Source organism: Triturus cristatus, chromosome 4_1, assembly GCF_964204655.1.
Source record: "Triturus cristatus chromosome 4_1, aTriCri1.1, whole genome shotgun sequence".
Taxonomy (NCBI): domain Eukaryota; kingdom Metazoa; phylum Chordata; class Amphibia; order Caudata; family Salamandridae; genus Triturus; species Triturus cristatus.
The window spans coordinates 1,132,235,609-1,132,258,650 of NC_140585.1; the positions used below are offsets into that span (position 1 = coordinate 1,132,235,609).

At 44.0% G+C, this 23,042-nt stretch overlaps 1 protein-coding gene across 1 annotated transcript in view; it reads right to left on the minus strand.

Annotated features, from left to right (window-relative positions):
* Positions 1 to 23,042, minus strand: part of SLC13A1 (solute carrier family 13 member 1) — a 206,801-nt gene that overhangs the window by 171,226 nt on the left and 12,533 nt on the right. The window contains exon 2 of the mRNA XM_085654191.1: positions 4,869 to 4,997. Coding sequence (XP_085510317.1) covers positions 4,869 to 4,997 — 129 coding nt within the window. The remainder of the gene's footprint in view (positions 1 to 4,868; positions 4,998 to 23,042) is intronic.

Here is a 23,042-nt window from a genome sequence, read left to right on the forward strand (position 1 = left end):
TCCTGACCAGGCCGAGTTTATGCTTCTCCTAGCTACACGGCACAATATCAGACACTTACATAACGCACTGGCTAATTGGAGAGACAGGGAGTACTTGTTTGTACTCCTTTGTCACCTGAATTTCGACCTTAGATTTCTTTCCTACCTCAAACTGCTTTATACCGACTTGACAGCAACGGTGCGCGTGGCCGGTGCCAGATCAGACACATTCTGAATACAGCTGGGGATAAGGCAGGGATACCCTCCGTCTTCCTGTTGTTTGCTTTAGCCATGGAGCCTCTGGCAGTGTGGGTGAGGATGGATGCTCATGTGCGTGGTTTCGGGTGGGGGAAGTAGGTCTCCGATAAAATAGCATTATATGTGTCGATGATGTTCTCTTCTTCCTGAACGCCCCTGAACATTCAGGACCCTGCATCCTACAAATTATGTGCATCTTTGGCAAAACCTCAGGCATTTGCATTAATATGTCTAAATCTACAGTGTTCTTGGCAAGAGACGCCCACAATACTTCGGTTGGTTGACTGGATTATGGATTGCCTCGGGAGGGATTAGATATCTGGGTGCCGTTGTTTGTCCTGATGCAGCATTGGCATGGATGCGTAATCTGGACCCACTACTGATTTGCGTGAGAGAGGATGTTCAGGTGCGGTCGGTCTTGCCTCTGTCCCTGACTGGTAGATCAGTAATTATTTTGATTGTGTCATTGTCCTGGTTTCTGTACCAGCTGCAGAATTTCCTGTACGATATTCCACGGCAATGGTTCTAAAAACTAAATTCTATTCTCAGTGTCTTCCTCTGGGAGAGCAGTATCCCCACATTGCTCTTGGAAATGCTTTAAATCCACTTACTGTGGAAGTATGAAACATACTATCATGCGTTGCATTTGCTAATCATCAGTGACTGGTGGTATGACCTTTGGGACGACCCCGCATTGCAGACGAGGAATGGGAGATAGGAGACACCCCTCTCATTTTATGTTTATATAACGGGGGCGGCTGCTGTGGTTTTCCTCCGGCTGCAAGAGTGGTTCTTAACTAATGGAGATATACCCTCCGACAGATGGGGTCGTAGGGGCTCTGAGCTAGATGGATTTCGAAAATGGGACCTGATAGGAATTTCTACCCTGGATGACGTCATGAGCAAGGTGGCCCTCAAGTCCTTTCAGAGCCTACAGGTGGAATACCAGCAATCAGTTCCATTGTTACCTCCAACTCCATCATGCAAGCACCCTGTACATTGTGGCCTTGTCTGGCCTTTCTGAATTAAATCCATTAGAGGGTACACTTATAATGGGAGACCTGGGAGATCAAAAGATTGTGAAGATATACCAGACACTCATCTCTAATCAACCTGACATATTCTCTGCCCTCTGGAGGACGTGGGAGGCCGGCCTGGGGGGATCTAGAGAATAAAGATTGGACTGAGACCTTGGGGGCCCCTAGGGCAGCGACCATCATGGCCAGACTTAGGCTGATCCAGCTTAGATACCTCCATAGCGTCTATCTCATACGGGAAACAGCCGGAACAACGCGGGCAGAGCCACGCATCCTGTTCCTATGCAAGCGCAACCACACATGCCTGCACCACACATATGAGTGGTTAAGGTAGATAGTGCAGTCTAGTGTCTAGATGGGCGGGAAGAGGAAGACAAAGCAATGGAACAGGAAGCTTGGGACGCAGAGAGGGAAGTGGAGCTGGGGCCGGGTTTGGGGGTAGTCTTTAAGGGTTGTGTCGGATTTAGGGTTCAGGGCAGGGGACGGTCGGGGCATTTTAAAGGGACAAGGTTTTAGGGCACTGGGTAGTGGGTTGGGGTAATGTTAAGGAAAGAGTGGGGGTAAGTTTTAGAGCGGGGTCGGGTAGTTTTTTTAAAGTGGGCAGGGGTCCTTTTAAGGGCAGCGCAGGGGTAAGTTTCAGGGCGGGCCGTTAGCTTAGGGTTTAAGGCCTCAGAGGGGGGAGTGGTAGTTTTAAGGGCTCAAGGCCTGAAGGTGGGGTCGAGGTATGGGACTAGAATTTTAGTCCTTAGGGTGGGGAGGTGGGTCGGGGTACTGGTGATGTTAACCACGCATATTCCCTTACCAAACATGCCTTTACAACGAAATTGCGTGGTAAGGCATGCGTGATAAAGGAATGCGTGGTTAAGTCACATATGTGGTTCACACTGCATGGTAGAGGCATGCGTGGTTTAGTTTTGTGTGCCTCTCTCATACAACCATCTCACACACTACTGACTATGGCCAATGGGGGTAACTGGCTCCCCAACATGCCTGCGATGTAATGCAGCAGATGGAACATTCCTACACACAGTGTGGGGTTGCACTGCATCAGACATCTTCTGGCATGAGGTGACATCCTGCCTGGGCAGGGTCGTGGCCTGGTCAGTTCCAATGGACCCAAAACGTACCCTTCTCCATATCAATGACACACTGGGCAGTAACAGATACAGGTTGACACTACTATTTCTGGGTTTGACTCTAGCAAAACAAGATAGAGCAAGAGAGCGCAAGGCCATGGTCCCCCATCCTTGGTGGCGTTGAAAAAGGGACATATTACTGCATGAACTTGGAGGTGGTGGTTTACAAGGCTCTAGGCTGCCTATAAAAACATCTCAAGCTATGGAGATATCGGCGTATTATAGGGGCATTGAGTTGGAACCTGTCTGCTCTATGCGACAAGTGGTGAACGATGAAATTAGGACGTTTATGGGATAAGACGGGTTTGGGAGGGGGTAGGACACGTGATTTGGTTCTTGAAATTGTTGTGTATTCTATTGCTCAAGTGAGGGTGAGTGGCTGCCGGAGGCTAAGTGCGTAGGTATTTGCCTGTGCTTGTGTTCTTTGCATGTCGTCCTTCAGAGCCATGTTCATATTCCAAAATCAATAACAAATAAAAATGAGTCAAACTCATTTCCTGATCTGTCAGACCACGCGCCCCAAACCCCACTAATACACCCTCCAAGTAGCACATCATCCAGTCTCCCTCCCTGCTCTTTCCTAGAGACAATAAAAACTGGAGGGGATGGTGAAGATGTTTCTCTTATTTGAAGCAGGAAGAGGGAAGGGTTTAGTGAGCATGGAACGGGAGAGGAAATTAGAATGTGTGTCTGAGATACAGGATAAGGACCAAAAGGCTTACTATAGGAATCAGATAATGAGTGATGCTTTGGAGGCATGTCCATTCGGGCACTGGAGGAGCAGTGGTTAAGAGAGAGGGCAGGTGGTGGAATTGTCAGTCACAACAAAGAGTTGAAGGAGGAACAGGATAAATAAAGAACCCATGAAACAGGCCCTTAATAATGTTGTATGCCAGAAGATTGACCAGAAAAATGATATGCAACAGAAATATTGTAGCAAGCAAGATACATATATGTGGAGTCAAGTATAGTAATGTATTACTTATCTGTATAGATGTATCTGTATTATCTGTATAGACTACAACTGCATAGACTTACCTTCATGATGTTTTGTGAGTCGATATTCGGGCAATGGGTATTTTTAATAGTATGATTTTCAGAACACAATACTCTGATAAAATACCTCTTAAGTAGGAAATGGAGTAGCAGAATTGAGAGAAATAGAAAACTGAATCATTTCATTTTTAGGGCTTTTTAACAATTTGATATTAGTATTGACATTCTTTCTATCGGAACAAAGAGGTAAACACAGAACTGACTGGGGTCTAGAGAGGGGTAGGACTGGAATAGATAATAAAACAACAACTGCATATTCCCTAAACAAGAATTTAGCAGAAGCCTCGAGGGCATTGAGAATGGTATTGTGTATTAATGATAGGCAATGAGCTGTTCATGTTCTTTCAATAAAGCCAAAGGTTGAGTAGGAAGAGGAAGTGGATGCACTTTAATATGTAGGGCACCAGGGTGAAATGGAGGAAATGGAGAGTTGGGCAAGACTTCATCAAGGGTTAGATAAAGGGTCAGAGGTTTTACACTGAAGAGGCAAGAGGGTTGGAGATGCAGATAGCTGTGCTGTGCTCCCTGGTGAGAGAAGGCCCTCAGAGGAGAATGTGCAATGCTTACATGGTCTTCACAGCAAGCAGCAGATGCCATACCTGGAGCTCTGGTGGCTACCTGGAACTGCTGGGGCCATTGATGCAATTCAATGTGCATGGACTGCTCTCAGGGATGGTGGTGTGCTGCATCTCCTCCATACTTGAGGAACTCGGAGGTAAGGGGAAAGACTACTATATCACCTCTGATATTTCACATGGCAGTCATATCATATCCACTACACCAACCGACCACTATATTGTAAGGTAAGTATGCAATTACTAATCATATTTACACTTACACTTACTTCCCAAGGTAAGTATGGTTGGACTCAATAATAGTAATGGTATGCTTATCTTACACTGTAGTGGAAGTTCGCGATAGTCTAAACCAGGGTTCTTCAAAGTATGTCCTGGTGGGCCGGATCCATGCAAGATTTGTAAAATAACTACATTTATCTAAATGGGGATATACTAAAAATGCGGCCCTTCAGGACCGGTTTTGGAGAACCCTGGTCTAAACTTTGACCTCGGAATTGTGACATATAAACAGGTACGTCTGTGACAAGGCTCAAGTCATTTCCAGGAGTACATGAACAGTGCCCTGTGTGCCATGGTTTGTATCTAGGTATGGAGGATATTTCACCAGTGACATACGCATGCTGTCAGCAAGGCTGTTCATGATCACAGTAATGCGAGAGATGGCAAGTCAGGATTTAGTACTATGTTCTTGGGGGGAGGGCGGGTCTCCTTTGTGTATGGCTGCTCTTAAACTATAACTGATTTTCCCACCACTAGTAGAGTGGCAACTCTGCACAACACAGTTTACAAAATTCACCACTGGCAAAAGTGGACCAATTGCTCACCTCTTTGGATTTCATGATTCCAAACATTGGGAACATCAAAGCCGGTATGAAAGAAGTGACTGCGATGGGCAGTGCTTCCGACAGCCAGAAGATGGCAACCACAAACAATACATAGGCACATTCTGCTTCCTGCAGGAGAAAGGAGGACATGATAAGATTTTGTTAAAAAGACATCAAATGACTTTTGACAAGTGCTTATTTGTAAAACATAAAGTGCCAGGGCTCTCGGCAGGAGCAGCACTGCAGCTTGCACCACATATTGCCCCGCCATGTTGCCAATTATGGCAATAACACAACTACTAACCATCATACACTTACAAGTGTGACAATTCAGACTATTACAGGTCGCCAAAGTAATAAGAATGGCTTGAATGGCAGGTAATTGTCATTTTTAATGTATGTTGAATTAATTCCCTGTTGTTCTGATCATCTCGAAATTAGCCAGACAGCACCACCTTGTGGCAGACTGTTTCAAGCACCCTTGTTGACAATTAAGTGCCGGTGCTGAGCACCGCAAACCACCAGCTCAAATAAAGCACTGCTTCTGCCCAACATTATTATGCCTTGGTGATCAGGATATGTGTGATCTTTTTAATTGCACAGTTCATGAAGCCCGGATAGAGTAATATGCCTATCACCTTCTCTTTCATAAAAAGCACTGGTGATGTGTAGAAATCTGCTCATTGGAAGATGCTTCACCTTTTGGTATTACATTGATTTGAATGAGCCTCACATCCTTCAATCTCATCCACATCCATTGCTGACCCACAAATTAAGCAAATTGTACATGATGCTTTTACATTAGGAATATTTCATGCCTCTGTCAATCATCTTTGATTGTATCAATTGACAGTCCTTGTACTTCACTTTAAGCAAACTCACAGCATAAAACAGCAGGTTATGAAACATACAATTTCCCAATAGACTACAGGATACATGTCTAATATGCATGGGTTTGTGAGATATGTTTTCATTTTAAAACAAACAAATAAAATAGGTTTCAGAAAAATAGAAACATTTAAATTGGAGAAAATGTAAATATTACTTCAAATAAGGGTTGTTACATTTGTTCTCTCTTCAAAAAATTCTCCCTTCTTGTTGTTTTTAATGGGTCTACCTTTTACGCAATGTAGTGAAGCAAGGCAACTTGTGCTGCATTGCTTGAAAGGGGGAAAGCAGAAATGCGCCTTCTCTACTAAGATATGGTGCTCTTTTGCTTTCTCACAGCATTGGTGCACTTCAGCCAGCCTAGCGCCAAAGCACCCTTACAGCATGGTGCAAGGGTGCCTGCATTATAAGGAGAATTGTTTTTGTGTAGGGAATGACACCTTCCTGCACTAAAACATCTCTTGAGGCATTTTCCTCTTTCTATGTGTGCTGCAGATTGCGGCACACATAGAAAGAGGAAATAATGAGAAGGAAAAAAGATTTTTCTCCTTGTTACGCCATTCTCTGGGAGGCGTAGCGATTTCATGCAGTTCCAGGTTTACAAACCTTTGTAAATCTGAGCTTGCAAGGGGCAGCTAATCTGCTAAGGCTGAGGAGCGTCGCCCCACTGCTTTAAAGCAGTGCAACCGAAAAATAAAATGATAATGACTAAAGGTTATTATCAGTTTATTTTTTGTATTGCAGTTGCACTGCAGCTAGCCAGGTTGTTAGGGCGGAGTCGGGCTGGGCCGGGCTCCGATGACGTCCATCCAAAGAGGAGGAGTGGTGGCTGCACCTTAAGTGCACATGAGGGTTTGGCCGTCCGTCTCGTGCCGGCCAAACTGTCATGTGCACTGTGCATGTTGTCCAAAGGCTGTATTATACAGCAAGGGTGAAGAACATGCACAGCCTCCATGCCCCTGTCCGGATGCCGAACCACGGCACTCACACCAATCACAATGCTGCTGTAAGGTAGTGTTGTGATTGGTCAGGGATTCTGGGAGGCTGTGTTCTTCCTGCATTGAAGGCGACAGTGACCTCAGGCAAGTTTTATTTTCTTTTTTTTTCTTTCTTCACCCTCTACCTTCCCATCCCCCCACCACCGTTCCCTACCAGCTGCCACTGGAGATTGTGTAAAATCCATGACTGAATGCATGGGAACGCCCATGTTCCGCCCCCAGAATAAAATGTAACGCAATGCACTGTAAGCAGCTACATTGTGTTACATTTTTTTTCTTCACAAAGCCACTCAAGGAAGCGAAAATCAGCCTTTGTATGGCTTTGTAAATAGTTACTAGCCTTTTGCGTTATGGATGCGCCACAAAAGTGATGCAGCCATGATGCAAAATGTTAGTAAATAGGGCCCCTAATATCTTAATTCTCAGCCTTGGATCTGAGGAAATTCTGAAAAAGCTCCAAACCTCCTCATAACTGATGTCTACCGTTGGAAAATAATTTTGGCAACATGAGATCCTGTTGTGATGAATTTCAACATATTTCCCTTCACATAGGCACTCAGACGCATTTGTGGTGCATGTTCTGCTCCCGTTAGCCCTTGGTTTTTGGATTTTATTTATTGCACAAAGATAGGGTTCACCATTTTACAAAGTATAATATCAAAGTCACAATCTTTCTTTTTTTTTTTTTAAAACATTTGTTATCAATTTACAAAGGTGGAGAAAGCCTACAGGCAGAATCACAAGCGAGACTGGGCATATACAGGTTTCATTTGTGGCAGGATCATAATATCTGCATTAGCCTTAGCAGTGCCCCAATCAAAGGACTATAGTCTGAGTCAAGAGTTCAGACCAGAGACCCAATGTTCTCCAATATCTGACTACATTTGTGACCTGATCGTTTCGGCCATTCGTATCGATATACACAATCTACCCAATCAGGAATTCTTTCCAGGGGCTACAGTTTTTATTAATCTGCTGCGGAAAGCTCTTCATTGATACCAGTCGTGACCTGTGCAGGTAGGAGCGGTGAGGTGGTGGGGGCCATGTTGGGGGGGGGGGGGGTTGTCAGACAACGACAAATTAAAAAGCATTATTTATTTAATTTTCCTTCATCATCACCCGACAGAATTAACCCCCCCCCCCACCCCGCCCCACTGCCCCACCAATCTTACCTGCACAGGCTTGCATGATACTACACTTTATTTGACTGCATTCACCACATCATGATCTTTCTTGAGCATTATGAATGTTTAATATACAAAGTAAAAATGAAGGGCAATTTATTTGTCATCTTTATTTTGACTTTTTTTTAAAAACAATTCTCCAAAGAGAAAATGTGTCCTAGTATGTGTGTATGTATGAAAGGTTGTATATATGTATGCATGTGTGTAGATATTCTTGTGATATTTCTGTAGCATGACCCTGGCCAAAAGGCGGTAGAGAGCTGTCTAGGATCAAAGACGAGCATAAAGTCAATGAGTGAAAGAAGAGGTAACTGGGTTATGGGCAGTTAATGCATCGTGATGTTGTGTTCTATGAAAAGGTGACTCTTCAACTATTTACTAAAAAGGAGCAACATTGGGGTGGTCCTGATGGATATGAGGATGTTGTTCCAGATCCTGGATGCATAGATGGAAATGGAATGCCGCTCTGTTTTTTTCTTTTTTTACACTTTGTAATCTACAGTCTGACTGTGACCTGGGTGTGCTGAGAATCACCAGAGATTCTGAGTTTGTTTGCAAAATAAGCATGGTTGCTGGTCATGATGTATTTGTAAATGATATAGCTTATTTTGAAGATGGTGCAGGCTGGCAAGGGGAGCCAATGGAATACCATCAGGCCTACTTTGCTGATGAGATCAGAAATAGCAGTAACCCTGCTAAATGTATCTTCTCCGTGCTTAAAGATCGTAGATCTTAGGGGCAACCCAAAGCTCCCCCCCTCTCCTCTAATCAGCATTGTGAGGTCCTCGCCGCCTTCTTCATTAAGAAGATCGAGGACATTTACAGGACCTTCCTCTACACCAAGAGCAGGACAGGCCCTGTGATACTCCTACACCCTCTGACTTCCCGGCGCTCTCTCAAGAAGGGATATGCATGATCTTCAATAAACTTAAATCAGGATCCCCTGCAGACCCTCTTAAACCGGATCAATTAAAAAAATTATTACCTCAGCTTCTTTCCCCTTTTTGCAAACTTATCAACCTATCTATGTCCTCTGCGGTAGTCCCCATGGCCTGGAAACATGCCAAGGTGGTCCCTCTACTTAAACAACCTACGCTGGACGCCTCAAAACCAGAGAATGTTTGCCTTAGTTCTCTCCTTTCGTTGGTATCTAATATCGCTGACGCTTGCATAAATCTATTGTCACGAGGTTCATCAAAGACAACAATCTGCTTGACCCTTCCCAGAATGGCTTTCACCGACGTCACAGCACTGAGACCTCCCTTCTGGCTGTAACAGAACATCTAAGGGATGCACTAGATGTCGGTCGCACCTCAACTCTGATCCCATTGGATCTAAGTGCTGCGTTTGACACAGTGTCCCACCAGATACTGCTGCAGCACTTGGAGGATATCGGTATTGGAGGCCCTGCCCTGGGCTGGTTCACCTCCTTTCTATCGAAGAGAACCTTCCAAGTGTCTGTCCCCCCTTTCTGCTCCCAGGTGCATGCTGTCCACCAAGGGGTTCCTCGGGGCTTGGCTCTGAGCCTCACCCTATTTAACATCTACATTCAACCCCTAGCAGCAGTAGCCAGGAGCAGAGGATTAACTGTGATATCCTATGTGGATGATACTCAGTTGGTGGTAGCACTATCAGATGACTCTGCGCAGGATGTGCTTAAGATTAAGGAAGATCTAACAGCTATCGCAGACTGGATGACCTCCAACTGCCTCCAACGTAATGCTAGTAAATTCTTGTTGGTGGGTAAAGATACTCATCTTTGGAGCGAGCATTGGTGGCCATCCACTCTGGGTCTCCCGCCTGCACCAAAACAGACAGTAAAATATCTAGGAGTATGGGTAGATTCCGCTCTTACTTTTCAGGCCCAAATTAAAGTGGGTCTGCTTTGGGTTACTACGTGGGCTTAAACTACTGTTGGGATTTTTTGATTCCACCATCTGTCAGTTGATCATCCAGGCCACAATACTATCCAGGCTGGACTATGCCTTCTCTCTATACCTTGAGGCCAATAGAGCTGAGATTCTTCGCCTACAAAGGGCTCAAAACGCTGTGGTCCGGACACTTCTAGGCTTGCTGAGAACCTGTCCCACTACCGATTCAATCCGCAGACTGCATTGGCTGCCGGTGGAGAAACGTATCCAGTTTAAAACTCTCTGTATCGCCCATAGAATTTTGAAACTACAATTCCCGATATTCTGCCTAATCTCCTTACGCCCTACATACCCACCCACCAGCTGCACTCTTAGGGCCAGCACCTGGCGGATGTTCCCCAGGTAAAGAGAGTACGGGTTGGAGGGTGCTCCTTCCGTGTTCTTGCTCCGAATCTCTGGAACTCCCTTCATGTGAGTATCAGAAGTATCAAAAACATTGCGCTTTTTTGTAAAGCCATTAAAACGTATCTCTTTCCTGCATAATTGGTTTCTCCGTGTGTCACTTGTGTTGCCTATGTCCGTTGCATTTTAGCGCTGGGACGCCCCTTCGCTGGGGCATCTGTGCGCTCTATAAAATCTATAACATAACATAACATAACATCAGGATGGGGATGATGTGATCATATTTCTTTAGGCCCTGGATAAAATGTGCTGTGATTTGTAGAATGCCCTCTTGGGGTGGCAGTGTGGAGTCAGGAAGGTCTCGCAGCAGGATGTTATTATCATCTAGATTTGAGAAAACGGGGGCTTAAACAGGAGTCCTGAAGTCACTTTCTGGAAGAAACTGTTTCACTTTCTTAAGGAAAGAGATGGTACTAGGACATCTTTGGTTTTTGGCAATGTTCTCCTTGAGGGTGAGGTTGGGGTCCAGAGTTAATCCAAGTCTCTTAGCATACGGTGAAAGTTGAGGTTCAAAGTCATCAAGGTTAACGTCATTGAGCCAGGTCTCTGTTGTTTCTTCATTGTTGTTGTTCATTGTTGTTCTTAGCAAATAGCAGGAGGTCTGCCTGTGTTGGGTTAAGATTCAGGTAGGCTGTGATGTCACGGAGGGCATCGTCAGTGAAGATGAGTGAAAGATGCTATTGGGAAAGGACATAGTGTTGCAAGAAGTGACATTGATCAGTAAGGTTTTGAACTCAAAGGGAGGAGTGAGAGAGGGTGGACAAAAGTACTGGAATGTGAGAAATGAGTTGTCAGAGTGTAATGGTATGTTGTGGAGAGACATGAATTTAGTTCCTTCCAGTGAAGCCTGAGAAAAGCTCAAGTTATCAAGGACATCTAGGAATTTCAAAAACTAAAGAAAGAATCAAATTACATTTCTGGTTGCCTGGGATTGACACTCAGGTGGAGAGAGTTGTTAGAGACTGTATTAAGTGCAGATCGAGTGATAGGTTTTACAAAACAAGGATACGGCTTATGGTAGTGAGAGAAGCACTGCAGAGAGTATGGCAAGAGGTAGCTTTAGATATTCTGGGACCTGTCACTGGCAAAGCAGGTCAAGCTTATGTGATGGTGTTAATAGATATGTTCTCATGCTGGTCAGAGATACGCATCAGACAGAACATAAAAACAGGTATTGTGATTGGATTTCTCAAAGATATTCTTAGCAGAGAAGGACGTCCTGATTATATCCTCACAGATAATAGGGTACAATAAGTTTCTAGAGAAATTGAAGAATTGTTGTCCTAAAGAGGGATAAAGCTCAAGAAAGGTTCTCTCTGCCATCCCGAAACCAGTGGCTTGGTAGAGTGATTCAACAGAGTATTGAGAGAATCTCAAGATTGCAAAACTGAAAACAAGGATTGGAAAAAACCTTGAGAGAGTGAACATCTATTGTCTAATACCTATTTCAGCATAGACAAAGTGCCATTTGACTTATTTAGAGGCAGGAGGCCTAATTAATTGATGTTTCCATCTTGGATGAAGTGTAAGACCATGGGGGTGTCACTAGAAAATGATGAATGGAGGAAAGTACAGCAAGAAGAGGTTTGGAGAAGAAAACAACATTTTGACAAGGGGAACTCAAAATGTCTCACTAAGGCAAATGTGGGTGACACGGTAAGAGCAAAGCATCCTCAGAGATGTGGGACATCAAAATGTTCCTTTCTGTTTAAATTTGTTAAATTATTCCACAATTCTGCAAAAGTGGATGACAACCTCATGCAGAACTTAAATAGAATTGTGGTTGTACACCATAATTCTTTTGATGATGAGGCTGTACAGAGGAGAAATAAATGAGTTGTGGTCCCACTAAATTCATGAAAGACTATACATAAGATGTCAATTGTTTTATTGTATATTTGGAGTTTTGTTTTCGCATTTATGTACATAAAATAATGTTTAAAAAACATTAGGAAGATGTGTGGTATCTTTATTATTAGTATGTAGAATATTTTAATAATGCAGAATGTTTATATGTGTATTATGAAAATTTAGAATGGAGTTATGGAATGACTATGGGAGACAGTTGTAAGCTGACTGATGTGGTGGCTGGGAAGTTTCTTGTAACCTCCTGAACTTAATTAAACTACATTTGAACTTCATCTATCCTTAGGATGGCTACCTTCAACACATATGTCTTGCTGCGCAGTGGAAGGCTCTATGAAAAGGTTGACTGATCACGTTTCAGTAGATTAGTTCTGTGTTTGGGTGTTAAACTGGTACAGTGAATTCTGTGTCCAGACAGTGTTAACATGTGTATAAACGATAACAGAATGAAGAAATACTGTCGCAAAATGAGATGCATCATGCCACATAACTTGCCTTTTCTTGCTGCATAATTTAGTCAACCCCACCGAATAATTTGGCCCTCTCCTACTACATAATTCCAGTAAATTTGACAAAGGGTGACGCTGTTGGACCAAAGTACTGCAATACCTTATGGGTGATGTATTTCCTCCTTCATGTGGGTTTTCTTGAGCATTGTAATTAAATGCATCCTGCTTTGCAGGCAGTGACATGTGCCTGTCCAGGCTCTGTTTGTATGGCTCAAAAATATGCTACCTGAATATCAACAAGACTTGGTGTCCTTAATCCTTTCTCTTTGCATTATTTGGACCATTATTTGTTTGTCTGTCAAAACACTGAACAGTGTCGGGGAACTAAATTATTTATACCACAAAGAGCCTTGGTTGAATAGTCCTCCAGGTGTAGAGTACAATGAGACATGTTTTAAGAAATCATTGGGGGAGAATGAAAAGAGATTTTTTTTTTTAAACAATAAAAAAAATAGTATTTAAGTTGACATTTATTAATTGATATACACCATAACACAGCTCATATAGGAATGTGAACTAAGATATTCCTTATTGTTAATAAGTTTGTATTCCTGATCATTTGCAAAGCACTATCACTTGACCAAAGCACAAAGGTGAAGTTTCTAGTCACACTCATTATTTTTAATGTAATAAAAATACTGAAACAAAGCAAACACTTGCGCAAAATGTGTTTGCTTTTTGAATAAATGTTTATTTAATTAGAAGAGTGTGCATTGCACTGCTGAAATTATTTATTTTACAAAACCTAAATGTAACGTCCTGGTCCCAACGAAGGATACGGAAAATAAACAGTGCTCATTAAGACACCTTTTATCTTCTGTTCTTGCAGGAGCGGCTCTTGATCTTTAAAAGTGATGGGGCAGAATACTTGCCCTGAACTGGAGCACTGGGCTTTTTTTCTAAATGATAGAGCCAAATAGTGCATTTTAAAGAAGGATAATGACACAAATTGCTAAAAAGGCTTATGATCTGGAGGGGTGCTCCTTAAATATTCAAGTCATGTCATGGTATCCAAGGCCATTGAAAGCTGACACTCTCCGTGAGTGGACTCAATTTCTTTCAAAATGTGCTGTAGGAGCCTTTATATGTCAGGGCCAGCATTTTGTTATGGACGCCACTCCCCCCATTTGACATGGGCACCGCTTAGGCCAAAAAACAGAATACAATATGCCACTGCCAAAATGTAGCCATTAGTGTCACCCGTATACCATAGGTGATTCTCATGTCAAAAATGAACTCTTGTATATTAGGGCCAGAATTTGGTAATGATTGCCCTCCCTCCAGTATGCATGACTGTCCTCCCTTAAGTCAGGTATCACCACTAGCCAGCACCACTATTGAAATGGGTGCCTCCTATCCCAGGAATTTCCTCCAGTGTGCCAGCGACAGCATTTTTCCATGGCTCGCCACATATGCCAATTATTAGTGCAAGTATAATGACATTCTACGAATTGCCACTACTATGCTAGCACAATCATTCTGCCAGGGGTGCCACCAACAATTACCTTCATTATGCAATCGGAACTACAAACTTGCAAGCATAATACCCCAATCTCTCTAACTCACATTCACTCATTCATTCTTTCTCACTCAATCTCACTTATCCTATGTCTGAATCACTAATTCTCACTCTTTTTCATTCACTGGTAGTCACATTCAGTCTTACTCATATTGTCTCACTCACACTTGCACACAGTCTTACTATCATTCATTTATTCTCACTTATTCCCACTTACTGCAATGCATTCATGCTCACTCACTGTCACTCACTCACACACACTCATTCCCATTAACACTGCCCCACAGTCTCTCACAGTCTTCACACAAATTTGTATTCATTCTCACTCACTCCCACTTCCAGTAATTCACTCACTAACTCTCATTCACTCCCTCTGACTCACTAAAACTCCCTTAATGACACTCAGCCTCACTCGCACCCGCTCACTCTCTTTTACTCTAGCATACACACAGGCTCACACATACACATGCTCTTTGTCACATGAACGCACTCTCACCCACTCAAATGACACAGGCATTTACCTTACCTCAGGTGTCAGAGAATGTCCTGTTCCAGCTCTCGGTGCTACATTTTTATTACGTAAAGAGTGAATAAAAGATTATTTATTGGTGGTATACTAAAATGGGCAGCAAACAATGAGGAGCAGCCCCATTGGCCATAAGAGCTAACGGCGCTGTGTTCTTTGCGTTGATCTCACAACTTCAGAGGCCAGGGGATCGCAAAGACAGTGCCAGAGGTTGAAAAGGGCAAGCCATGGTCACAATTGCGACCCTAGACAACTCCTAAATGATTTCCATTCCCCTAGTTACCCAAACTTCAGCTCATTACCCTCTCTCTCTTTCACACATTTCTCTCTTGTTCCCTCTCTGTCTCTTTGTGTTCTCTCACACTCGTCTATTTTTAGGTCGAGCATTTGAGATCTCTTGTATATACTTTAGTATATATTTATATGTGTATGTACTTTGTGGGCTCTGGAGACCACCCCTAGGGCTTGTCTGCTTCTGCTTAGGGACTTTTTTCTCTGTTCAACTGCCTCTATTTAACTGTCTTGATAGTAAACGACCAGTAGAGGGCATTAAAATACCAAAATTGCTTTCTGCTTGTTCAACTGCCTCTATTTAACTGTCTTGATAGAAACTGACAAGTAGAGGTCAGTAAAAGACCAGAATTGCTTTCCGCTGAGGGACTTTCTTTTTTTAATTTTTCTGGCAACTGCCTCTATTTAACTGTCTTGATATGACCAGCTGAGGCCAGTAAAATACCGGAATCACTTTAGCATTCTATAGATTCCAGTCCATAGATATTATCTTCCACGAGCACCCGTAGACAATAATATTTTTTTCAAATCTTGTATTTTCAGTGATATGACCACCGAAGGCCCTGATTTTATATTAAAAACAGAGCTTTGGACTATACCATTTCCCGCTGAAAGGCAATATTTCTCTCCATGTGCTCCCATACCTGGTGTGCCATGACGTTTGGTGCTTACTTTCCCTCCATGTTAAACAACACTAGATGTTTCAGCACCCAGGCTAATGTGCTGCATAGCTAAATACATATAAGGTCCCAAAGGTGAGACCGATTGCATTGCAAATGCTTGTTATTAGCTATCTTACTCTTGTCTCCTACTCTACCAGTCTCTCTTTGAACTTTCTGTCTTACCTCCTGCTCCCTTATCACCCCTTTATCTCAGACGCCTTTTTCCACATGTTCACCCTTTCTGCTGTCTCTTTGTCACATTTCCACACCTTTCTCTCCCTGTATTTTTTTCTCTCTTAGCTGCGTAGTTCTCAGATTTCCGCCTGTCTCATCTCTCACCTGCCTTTCCCTCTCTGTCTCTTTTTTGCCTGTCCCTGTTATTTTTCATAACCCTGTCTGGTGTGTACTTTTCTTCTCTTCTAGTCTCTCTGCCGCCCCGACCATTTATTAACTCTTCCTTTTTCTAACAACGCCTGAGACCCCTTTTTTGCCAGTCTTCTCAACTAGGAGCAAAGAACATAAATTATGTTGCACTTGTTATGTTCAGTTTCAGTACACTGTCTTTTACAAGACATGGCAAAGACTGATCAAAACAGGACCCCCTGTTCATGAATGATGGCAACATTTTATTTCAGTGATGTGTGAATTTCACTGCTGAATTGTTTCTGCCAGCCAGACTTCTGTTTGATGCAGGCAAAGTTTAAAAAGGCTCACAGGAGGTTCCTGGCTCTGCTCTAACAACCTTTTAGGTCAGGGGTCACATGGGGTAAGCCAGGGTTCCCAGTTGCTACCCCTGGTGACTCCTTCATGACGTCCATGGTAGTCAGAATGGATGTGGACTGAATGCATTGTAGTTAGGAATCCAGGTCCAGATTTACTAAACTTTCACGCAACACAGCAAGGGATCTTGCTGAGCTGCATTGTGTGATATGAAGAGATGCACCATATTTACTAAGATATGACTCATTTCTGCTCTCTCCTAGCACTGGTGCACCTATGGCAGACTAGCGCCAACGCAGGCACCCGTGCCACGACGCAAGAGTGCCTCTTCCGTGGGCAAAATAGTTTTTTTGCAGGAAGAAATACTTTATTGCACAAAAACTATTCTTAGAGGATTATTCCTCTTTTTATGCATGCAGCAGAATGCAACATAAATCCAAACAGGAAGTAACATCGAGAAATAAAGATACATCTCCTCATTACACCAGCCTCGGGTAGGGGCATCATTTTGGTGCAAACCCCAGATTAAAGATTTTGATAAATCTAGGTTTACATCAAACTACATGGGTGGATGCCTGGGAAAGCCCATGCTCCACCCATGTTAAGACTCTCCAAAGCAAAGTATACGCTGCCTTGCATTACATTCTTTTTGCATAGCCACATATAGCTGAGGAAATCAGGCTTTGCGTGGCCTTGCAAATCCAGAAATACATTTTGCGTTGTGACTGTGCCAAAAAAGTGGTGCACCCACAAAGTACAATGTTAGTAAATATGTGCAGGAGTCCGCTGGCAGGCACTTCTATGAGCACTTTTAAGTGCTGAATAGCAGAGGGTGCTGTTATGAAAGAATGAGATTCTCAGCATCTAAAGTTGCATCTCTCCTGTAGATGAGGTAAGTCACTTTCTCAAACTCGTCGATTCTTGCATCACATCTCATGTGCTATGTGGCTAGAATGATGTTGTTGCACAATTTGGATACAACAGTTTGTTATCTTAGGACTTGCTTCTCTGCGGGGCTTGGCCTCTCTTTTATCAGTTTCTCCTCTGCTTTCTCCTTGCAGGAATATTTTACTCATTTATTAAGCGTAAACTCTTCTTTGCCTCATTTCACCTCACCAAGTTTTATGTGGAGGGGTAGTCGAAAAGACTACCATAAGCGGCTTCAGTTGGCAACTATGACCAAAGCAGCTGCGTCAGTAGATCCCTTGCGCCTTTTGGTCCTGGAACCACTGGTCCTACTGCAACAATGATAGCATCATCAACTCCCCTATAGGGAATCACATGCGCTTCCGAAATACAATAATAACTCTCATAATGACCACAATGGGAACAGTAACAAACACCTCAGCCTTTACCTTGCTCTCTCTCCACACCGGAGAGTGAAATGATTCATATTTTATGAGTGCCTCTTGAAAGTGCACTATTACAGCCTATGGCTTTCTAGCACACTTAAGCAAAAATGCATCTGTTAAATGCACTAGTTGACTAATTTTTTCTAAAATTTCTCTTGGAAACCCACCTAAATACCTGCTTGTGGAAAGAAGGTTCATTCGCATTGCTCCTTGCAGTTTAGGTCAGGATTCACATCAGGCAGCAAACCAAGTCAGTAGTAGATGCAGGGCAGTAGCCAAAAAAAATACCCCCCACTTGGACACACATCCAGAATGGCTGAGAACAAGACCATTTCTCCCTAAAAGGCATATTCTTTCATATTTTCTACCTTTTCTCTTTTCACTCCCACTTCCTTCTTCTAGGTAGCCCTTTCTCTAATGCCCCCCCTTTTCATTTCTCCTCCCCCTTCCCATGTGTCCCTTTATCTCCCCCTTCCCTCTACCATTTACCCCCTTCCCTCCTCCTTTTGTCTTACCCTCCCTTTCATTTCACCTATCTCCTTCCTGCCCCTTCCTATTTACAACTACCCCTTCTTCTCTCATCTTCCCAGTCTCTCGCGTCCAATCACACATTTGCCTCTCTCCTCATCTCCCATCCATCTTTCAATCCCATTTTTTTCTTCCCTTTTCTCAACTGTAACGCCTCTTCCCATTTGTCTCTTTCTCTCCATCACACTAAGTAACGCAGTTGATTAAATAGAAATAAGTTATACAGAATAATTGTAAATTTTCCTCCATAACGGGGAAGAGTAATATAAATGTTAAATATGACAAATTAGTCTTGACAGGTACAATTGAACATCGAAAACTTTCGACAGTGACCTACATGCATTTCTTTTATTGTAAGTGGATTGACATAGTTTCTGCCTGCTAGTAAAAAAAGTTTTCAGCCTTATTCCCCGTTCTCATTTATAACTTATTAATTACTTAAGTATACTTTTAGTGCTTAGAAAGAGTAGAAATATATTTTGAGCCTAAAGGAAACAGGTTTGAAGTATGTAGGTCAATTTTCCTACATGGACAAAACACTCCAGCTGATGCACATTTTTAAAGGAGAGAAGGTAGAAAAAGTCATCGAGGCCGCACTCGTTCTCCTGTTAAACACAACTTCTTTCAAGCAGTGGTTGTGGGACTCTTTCTGACTGGGAGGGCTGCCATCAATGTTATATCACTAAACTCATGCACATTGTGAAAAATCCAAGTGTCACACAAAGACCTTGGGGCATATTTACATGGAAGTGGAGGAGCGTGGTGTTAGCCTCCTAGGCTTAACGCCACACTCCGCCACTTCTAAAACACGGGGCTGCACCGTATTTACAAGAATACTTTGCAGCCTTGCATTTCCCCCCCCGCACTGGCACTAATTTAGCTGCCTAGCGCCACCTCAGGCACCCTTGCACCATAGTCCAAGGGTGCCTGCATTGAGGGGAATGATTGTTTATGTGACATAAACAATCTGAAATGGTGTTTTGAACTTCTATGTATGCTGCGTAATGCAGCACACACAGAAGTTGCAAAACGTCATTTTTTATAATGATTGTTTATGTGCAGGAAGGGACACCTTCATTTGCGCAACACTTGGGTGCCAATTACGATCCGGCAAAAAAATTCCCCGTACGACTCGTATCCGGTCTTTTTACCGTACGAATCGTACAAGTGCCGTACAAACTGCCAATCACGATTCGCATGGTAAAAAGTCCATACGAACCGCATTGGGAATTATTCCCCACACGTCCTCGGGTCGGAAAAAGTGTCCGACACGTCCTCGGACGATTTACCGTACAAATGTGAAAAGTGAAGTCCGACCGCGGAATCACGATCCATCCCGTGCGTCCGATGTTACAACCGTATGGAAAAAACACCGTCCGCACCGAACTCCCATAGCAACCATGGAGACATGTGCCCGCATACGCGCCGTACCCCCCCGCCCCTGTACGTACGCGCCGTACCCCCCCAGCCCCCGTACGTACGTGCCGACCCCCCCAGCCCCCGTATGTATGCGCCGACCCCCCCAGCCCCCGTACGTACGCGCCGTACCCCCCCAGCCCCCGTATGTACGCGCCGACCCCCCGTGTATGTATACACCCGTGTACGTTTGAGTCGTACCCCCCCCAGTGTATGTACACCCATGTACGTGTCGTACCCCCGTGTATGTACACCCGTGTACGTTCGAGTCGTACCCCCACCCGTGTACATACACGGGTGGGGGTACGACTCGAACGTACACGGGTGTACATACACGGGGGGTACGACACGTACACGGGTGTACATACACGGGTGGGGGTACGACTCGAACGTACACGGGTGTGTACATACACGGGGTCGGCGTGTACATACGAGGGCTAGGGGGGGTCGGCGCGTACGTACGGGGGCTGGGGGGGGTCGGCGCGTACATACAGGGGCTGGGGGGGGTCGGCGCGTACATACGGGGGCGGGGGGGTACGGCATGTACCGGGCCACCTACTCTGGTGGTTTCGCGCCGTACTTCGCTTTTCCGGCACTTTTTGGGTGCCGTGAAAATATCGCCGTCCGGACTGCTGTCAGTTCGAATCGTACTTCCTGGGTCGTGAAACGCTGCCTGAAAGCGTCCCGACGTCACGTCGCAGCATTCCCGGATCACATTTGTACGTATATTTTCGTCGGTCGGTGTTTTTTACGATTCGTATGGAAATGGTGTTTCGTGCGAATCGTAATTCCATGTTTGTAAAGTTTTCCGACCGGGTACGAGTCGGACGGAGAAAACTCTCCGACAGACGGTTCGTACCCGGTTTTTACCGGATCGTAATCGGCACCCAAGTAATTAATTTCTACTTATCCTATTAAAATAATTGTTTCCATCACACTTGGAGTTAAAGAAAAATCAGACTATTTTGTGCATTCATGACTGCTAATACATTTTAAACATTTGTACAGTTTATTTATAGGTATTTACATGTTGTTGTGTGTTTTAAAACAAATGACACCCTACAGCCTTTCCTTTACACCAGCAAGACTGCCAAGTGCTTCACTTTTCGAAATCCTCTCTGCAGTCAAAGAAAAGTAAAGGCCAAGCAGCAATTTTAAAGAATAAACATCAATTTGTCAGTACCAGTCAGTACTAGTCTGACATTTGACCTCTATGTAGTAAAGTAGTCAGGAAACTGAAGTTATAGAAAAGAAGGTTTAATGGATACTGCACAGTACACACAGCCTGCTCCAGGGAATCCTTCAGAGCATCTGCTTACCATGAAACAGTGACAAAGAAGGCACGAATATCATGCAATAATAAAATGGAACACTCTATCTTTAAATGTACAGCAAAAATGACAAGATAAAACTAACATGTCCAGCTTGTTCATTACTCGTTCCCCATCAGAACTCAAGCATGATTGTTTTGGGAGTGCTACAGAATCGTCCTACTTTTCAGCACCTATGCTATTTAAACAAAGCAAGACTTCGGAGATGCAAGCTGAGACTGTGTTGGCTTCCATGGAATTTGTCTTACAGTTTCTCCTGGGAGACGAGCCCGTACTTCGAGGCCCTCTGGGGGTTGTAGTTCTACACAGGCAAGTCTCCAACAAGAGACTACAGCCCCAATAAACCTCACTCACTGCCATGAGCAAACCGAGGTAGAGCTTTCTGTCAGTGACTAGCTCTCTTCGGTCAGGCGCAAAGTGCTCTGTGGGTCCAGTAGCATCCTACCTTACCCCGCTCAAGCTGCAGGAGCGGGGAGGTTCATGACGCCACGAGTAGATGTGGTGACAATGCCAGCGGTGGAAGTAAATGATGCCTTTTTTTAAAGTATGTGGTGCCTGAGGTGGTAGTAGGCACCGATCTCCAGGGAATGATCTTGGGCTTTGAACTTATGTTTTTTTACAAATTCATCACTGCCTATAGCAGATCAGCCCTTGGGCGATGCAAAAACAGTTTATCCAGCTCTACCAATAAGCAAGCATTGGACCAGTCCCTCTCTGCAGGGTCAACCCCAAAGTTTTGCCTTTTACCTTCCACTATTTTGCTGAAATAATTTTTGTTGGCCTTCGTACTCTGTGTACTTTACCACTGATATCCAGCAGCGGAGGTTTCTTCTTGAGGGCGTGGGAGCGGATCTATAACAACGTGACCAATAAAATGGCAACAAAATTATTTAATTGCCATTATATTATTCACAAAGTGCGCTGCATATGACAGCCTGCCCAGGAACCTGGATAAAGGAGGGGCGTGCCCTCTGCTACACGGAAGACTGGGGATATGGCTGGCCAGACACTGCAAAAGTGCGCAAGTCAGTTTGGCCGACTGTCTTCAGCCAGTCAAACTGACATGCGCACTTTGCAGCTCTCCACCCAGCTGTCCTAGCCAGGTGGGTAGAGACCAAGCACAGGCCAGCCTGCTCCATCTAATCCAGGTGCTGCTCTCATGCAGCATGAGAGCAGCTCCTGGATTGGTTAGGGAGGTTTCCTCTTCCACTGGTGCCTGTCAGCGCGACGGACTGCAAGACACGGAGGACGCAGCCCAGGTAAGTGCATTTATTTTATTTTTAATATATTGGTAATGCTTGCGAGTAATTTTAGTCACACTCTGCGTACAAGCGGAATGTGGGAGCACTACTGCTGCCGGATTGGGCGCGGTGAAGAAGCACACCACTCAGTGTGCACAAAGAGAAGCTAAGTACTATGCTAACAATTATAACATATGGTTATAAGGAGCTTTTCATTTTAAGTTAGCTGGGGTCGGAGGCGAATGAGGAAAAAGAAAAAGAAAAAAAAAGGAGCATTTCAGCTTGACTCTCGGGTCAGAAATAAAACTGAAAAGAGGAATCAACAATTGAAGGTAACAAATAATGTTTTGTGTGGAGGCAAATAGTGTGATGAGGCAATGAACACAGCGATTAATCCTGGCTATGAGGATACGCTGTGAATGACTCTCGGATCAGAAGTGCAACCGAACCAGAGGACCTCGAGAATTCAAGTTTCAACCCTGAAGAAGTCACAGGATAATTCCCTATCGAACGCGATGAAATAAATGTCGGCTAAGGTTGTAAAAATTTCCATTGGAATGTAAAGGAACATCATGCAAGAAAAAAGAAAATTATCAAAAGAAACAAAAGATCGAGAAGAAGTTTGTCGTTGTATCTTTCTGTCACGTGACTGTACACCGTAAGCGTGATGTTGCCAATTGCAGGGTTTGAGGCTTGCTTTTGTAAACCGGGCCCTTAATTCTAAATAAAGAGGAGGACGCCTTTTATGAGATCGTGTTAGAGTGTTTACTAAAGGAGGGGCGTGACCCTCTTACACACAAGATCATCTGT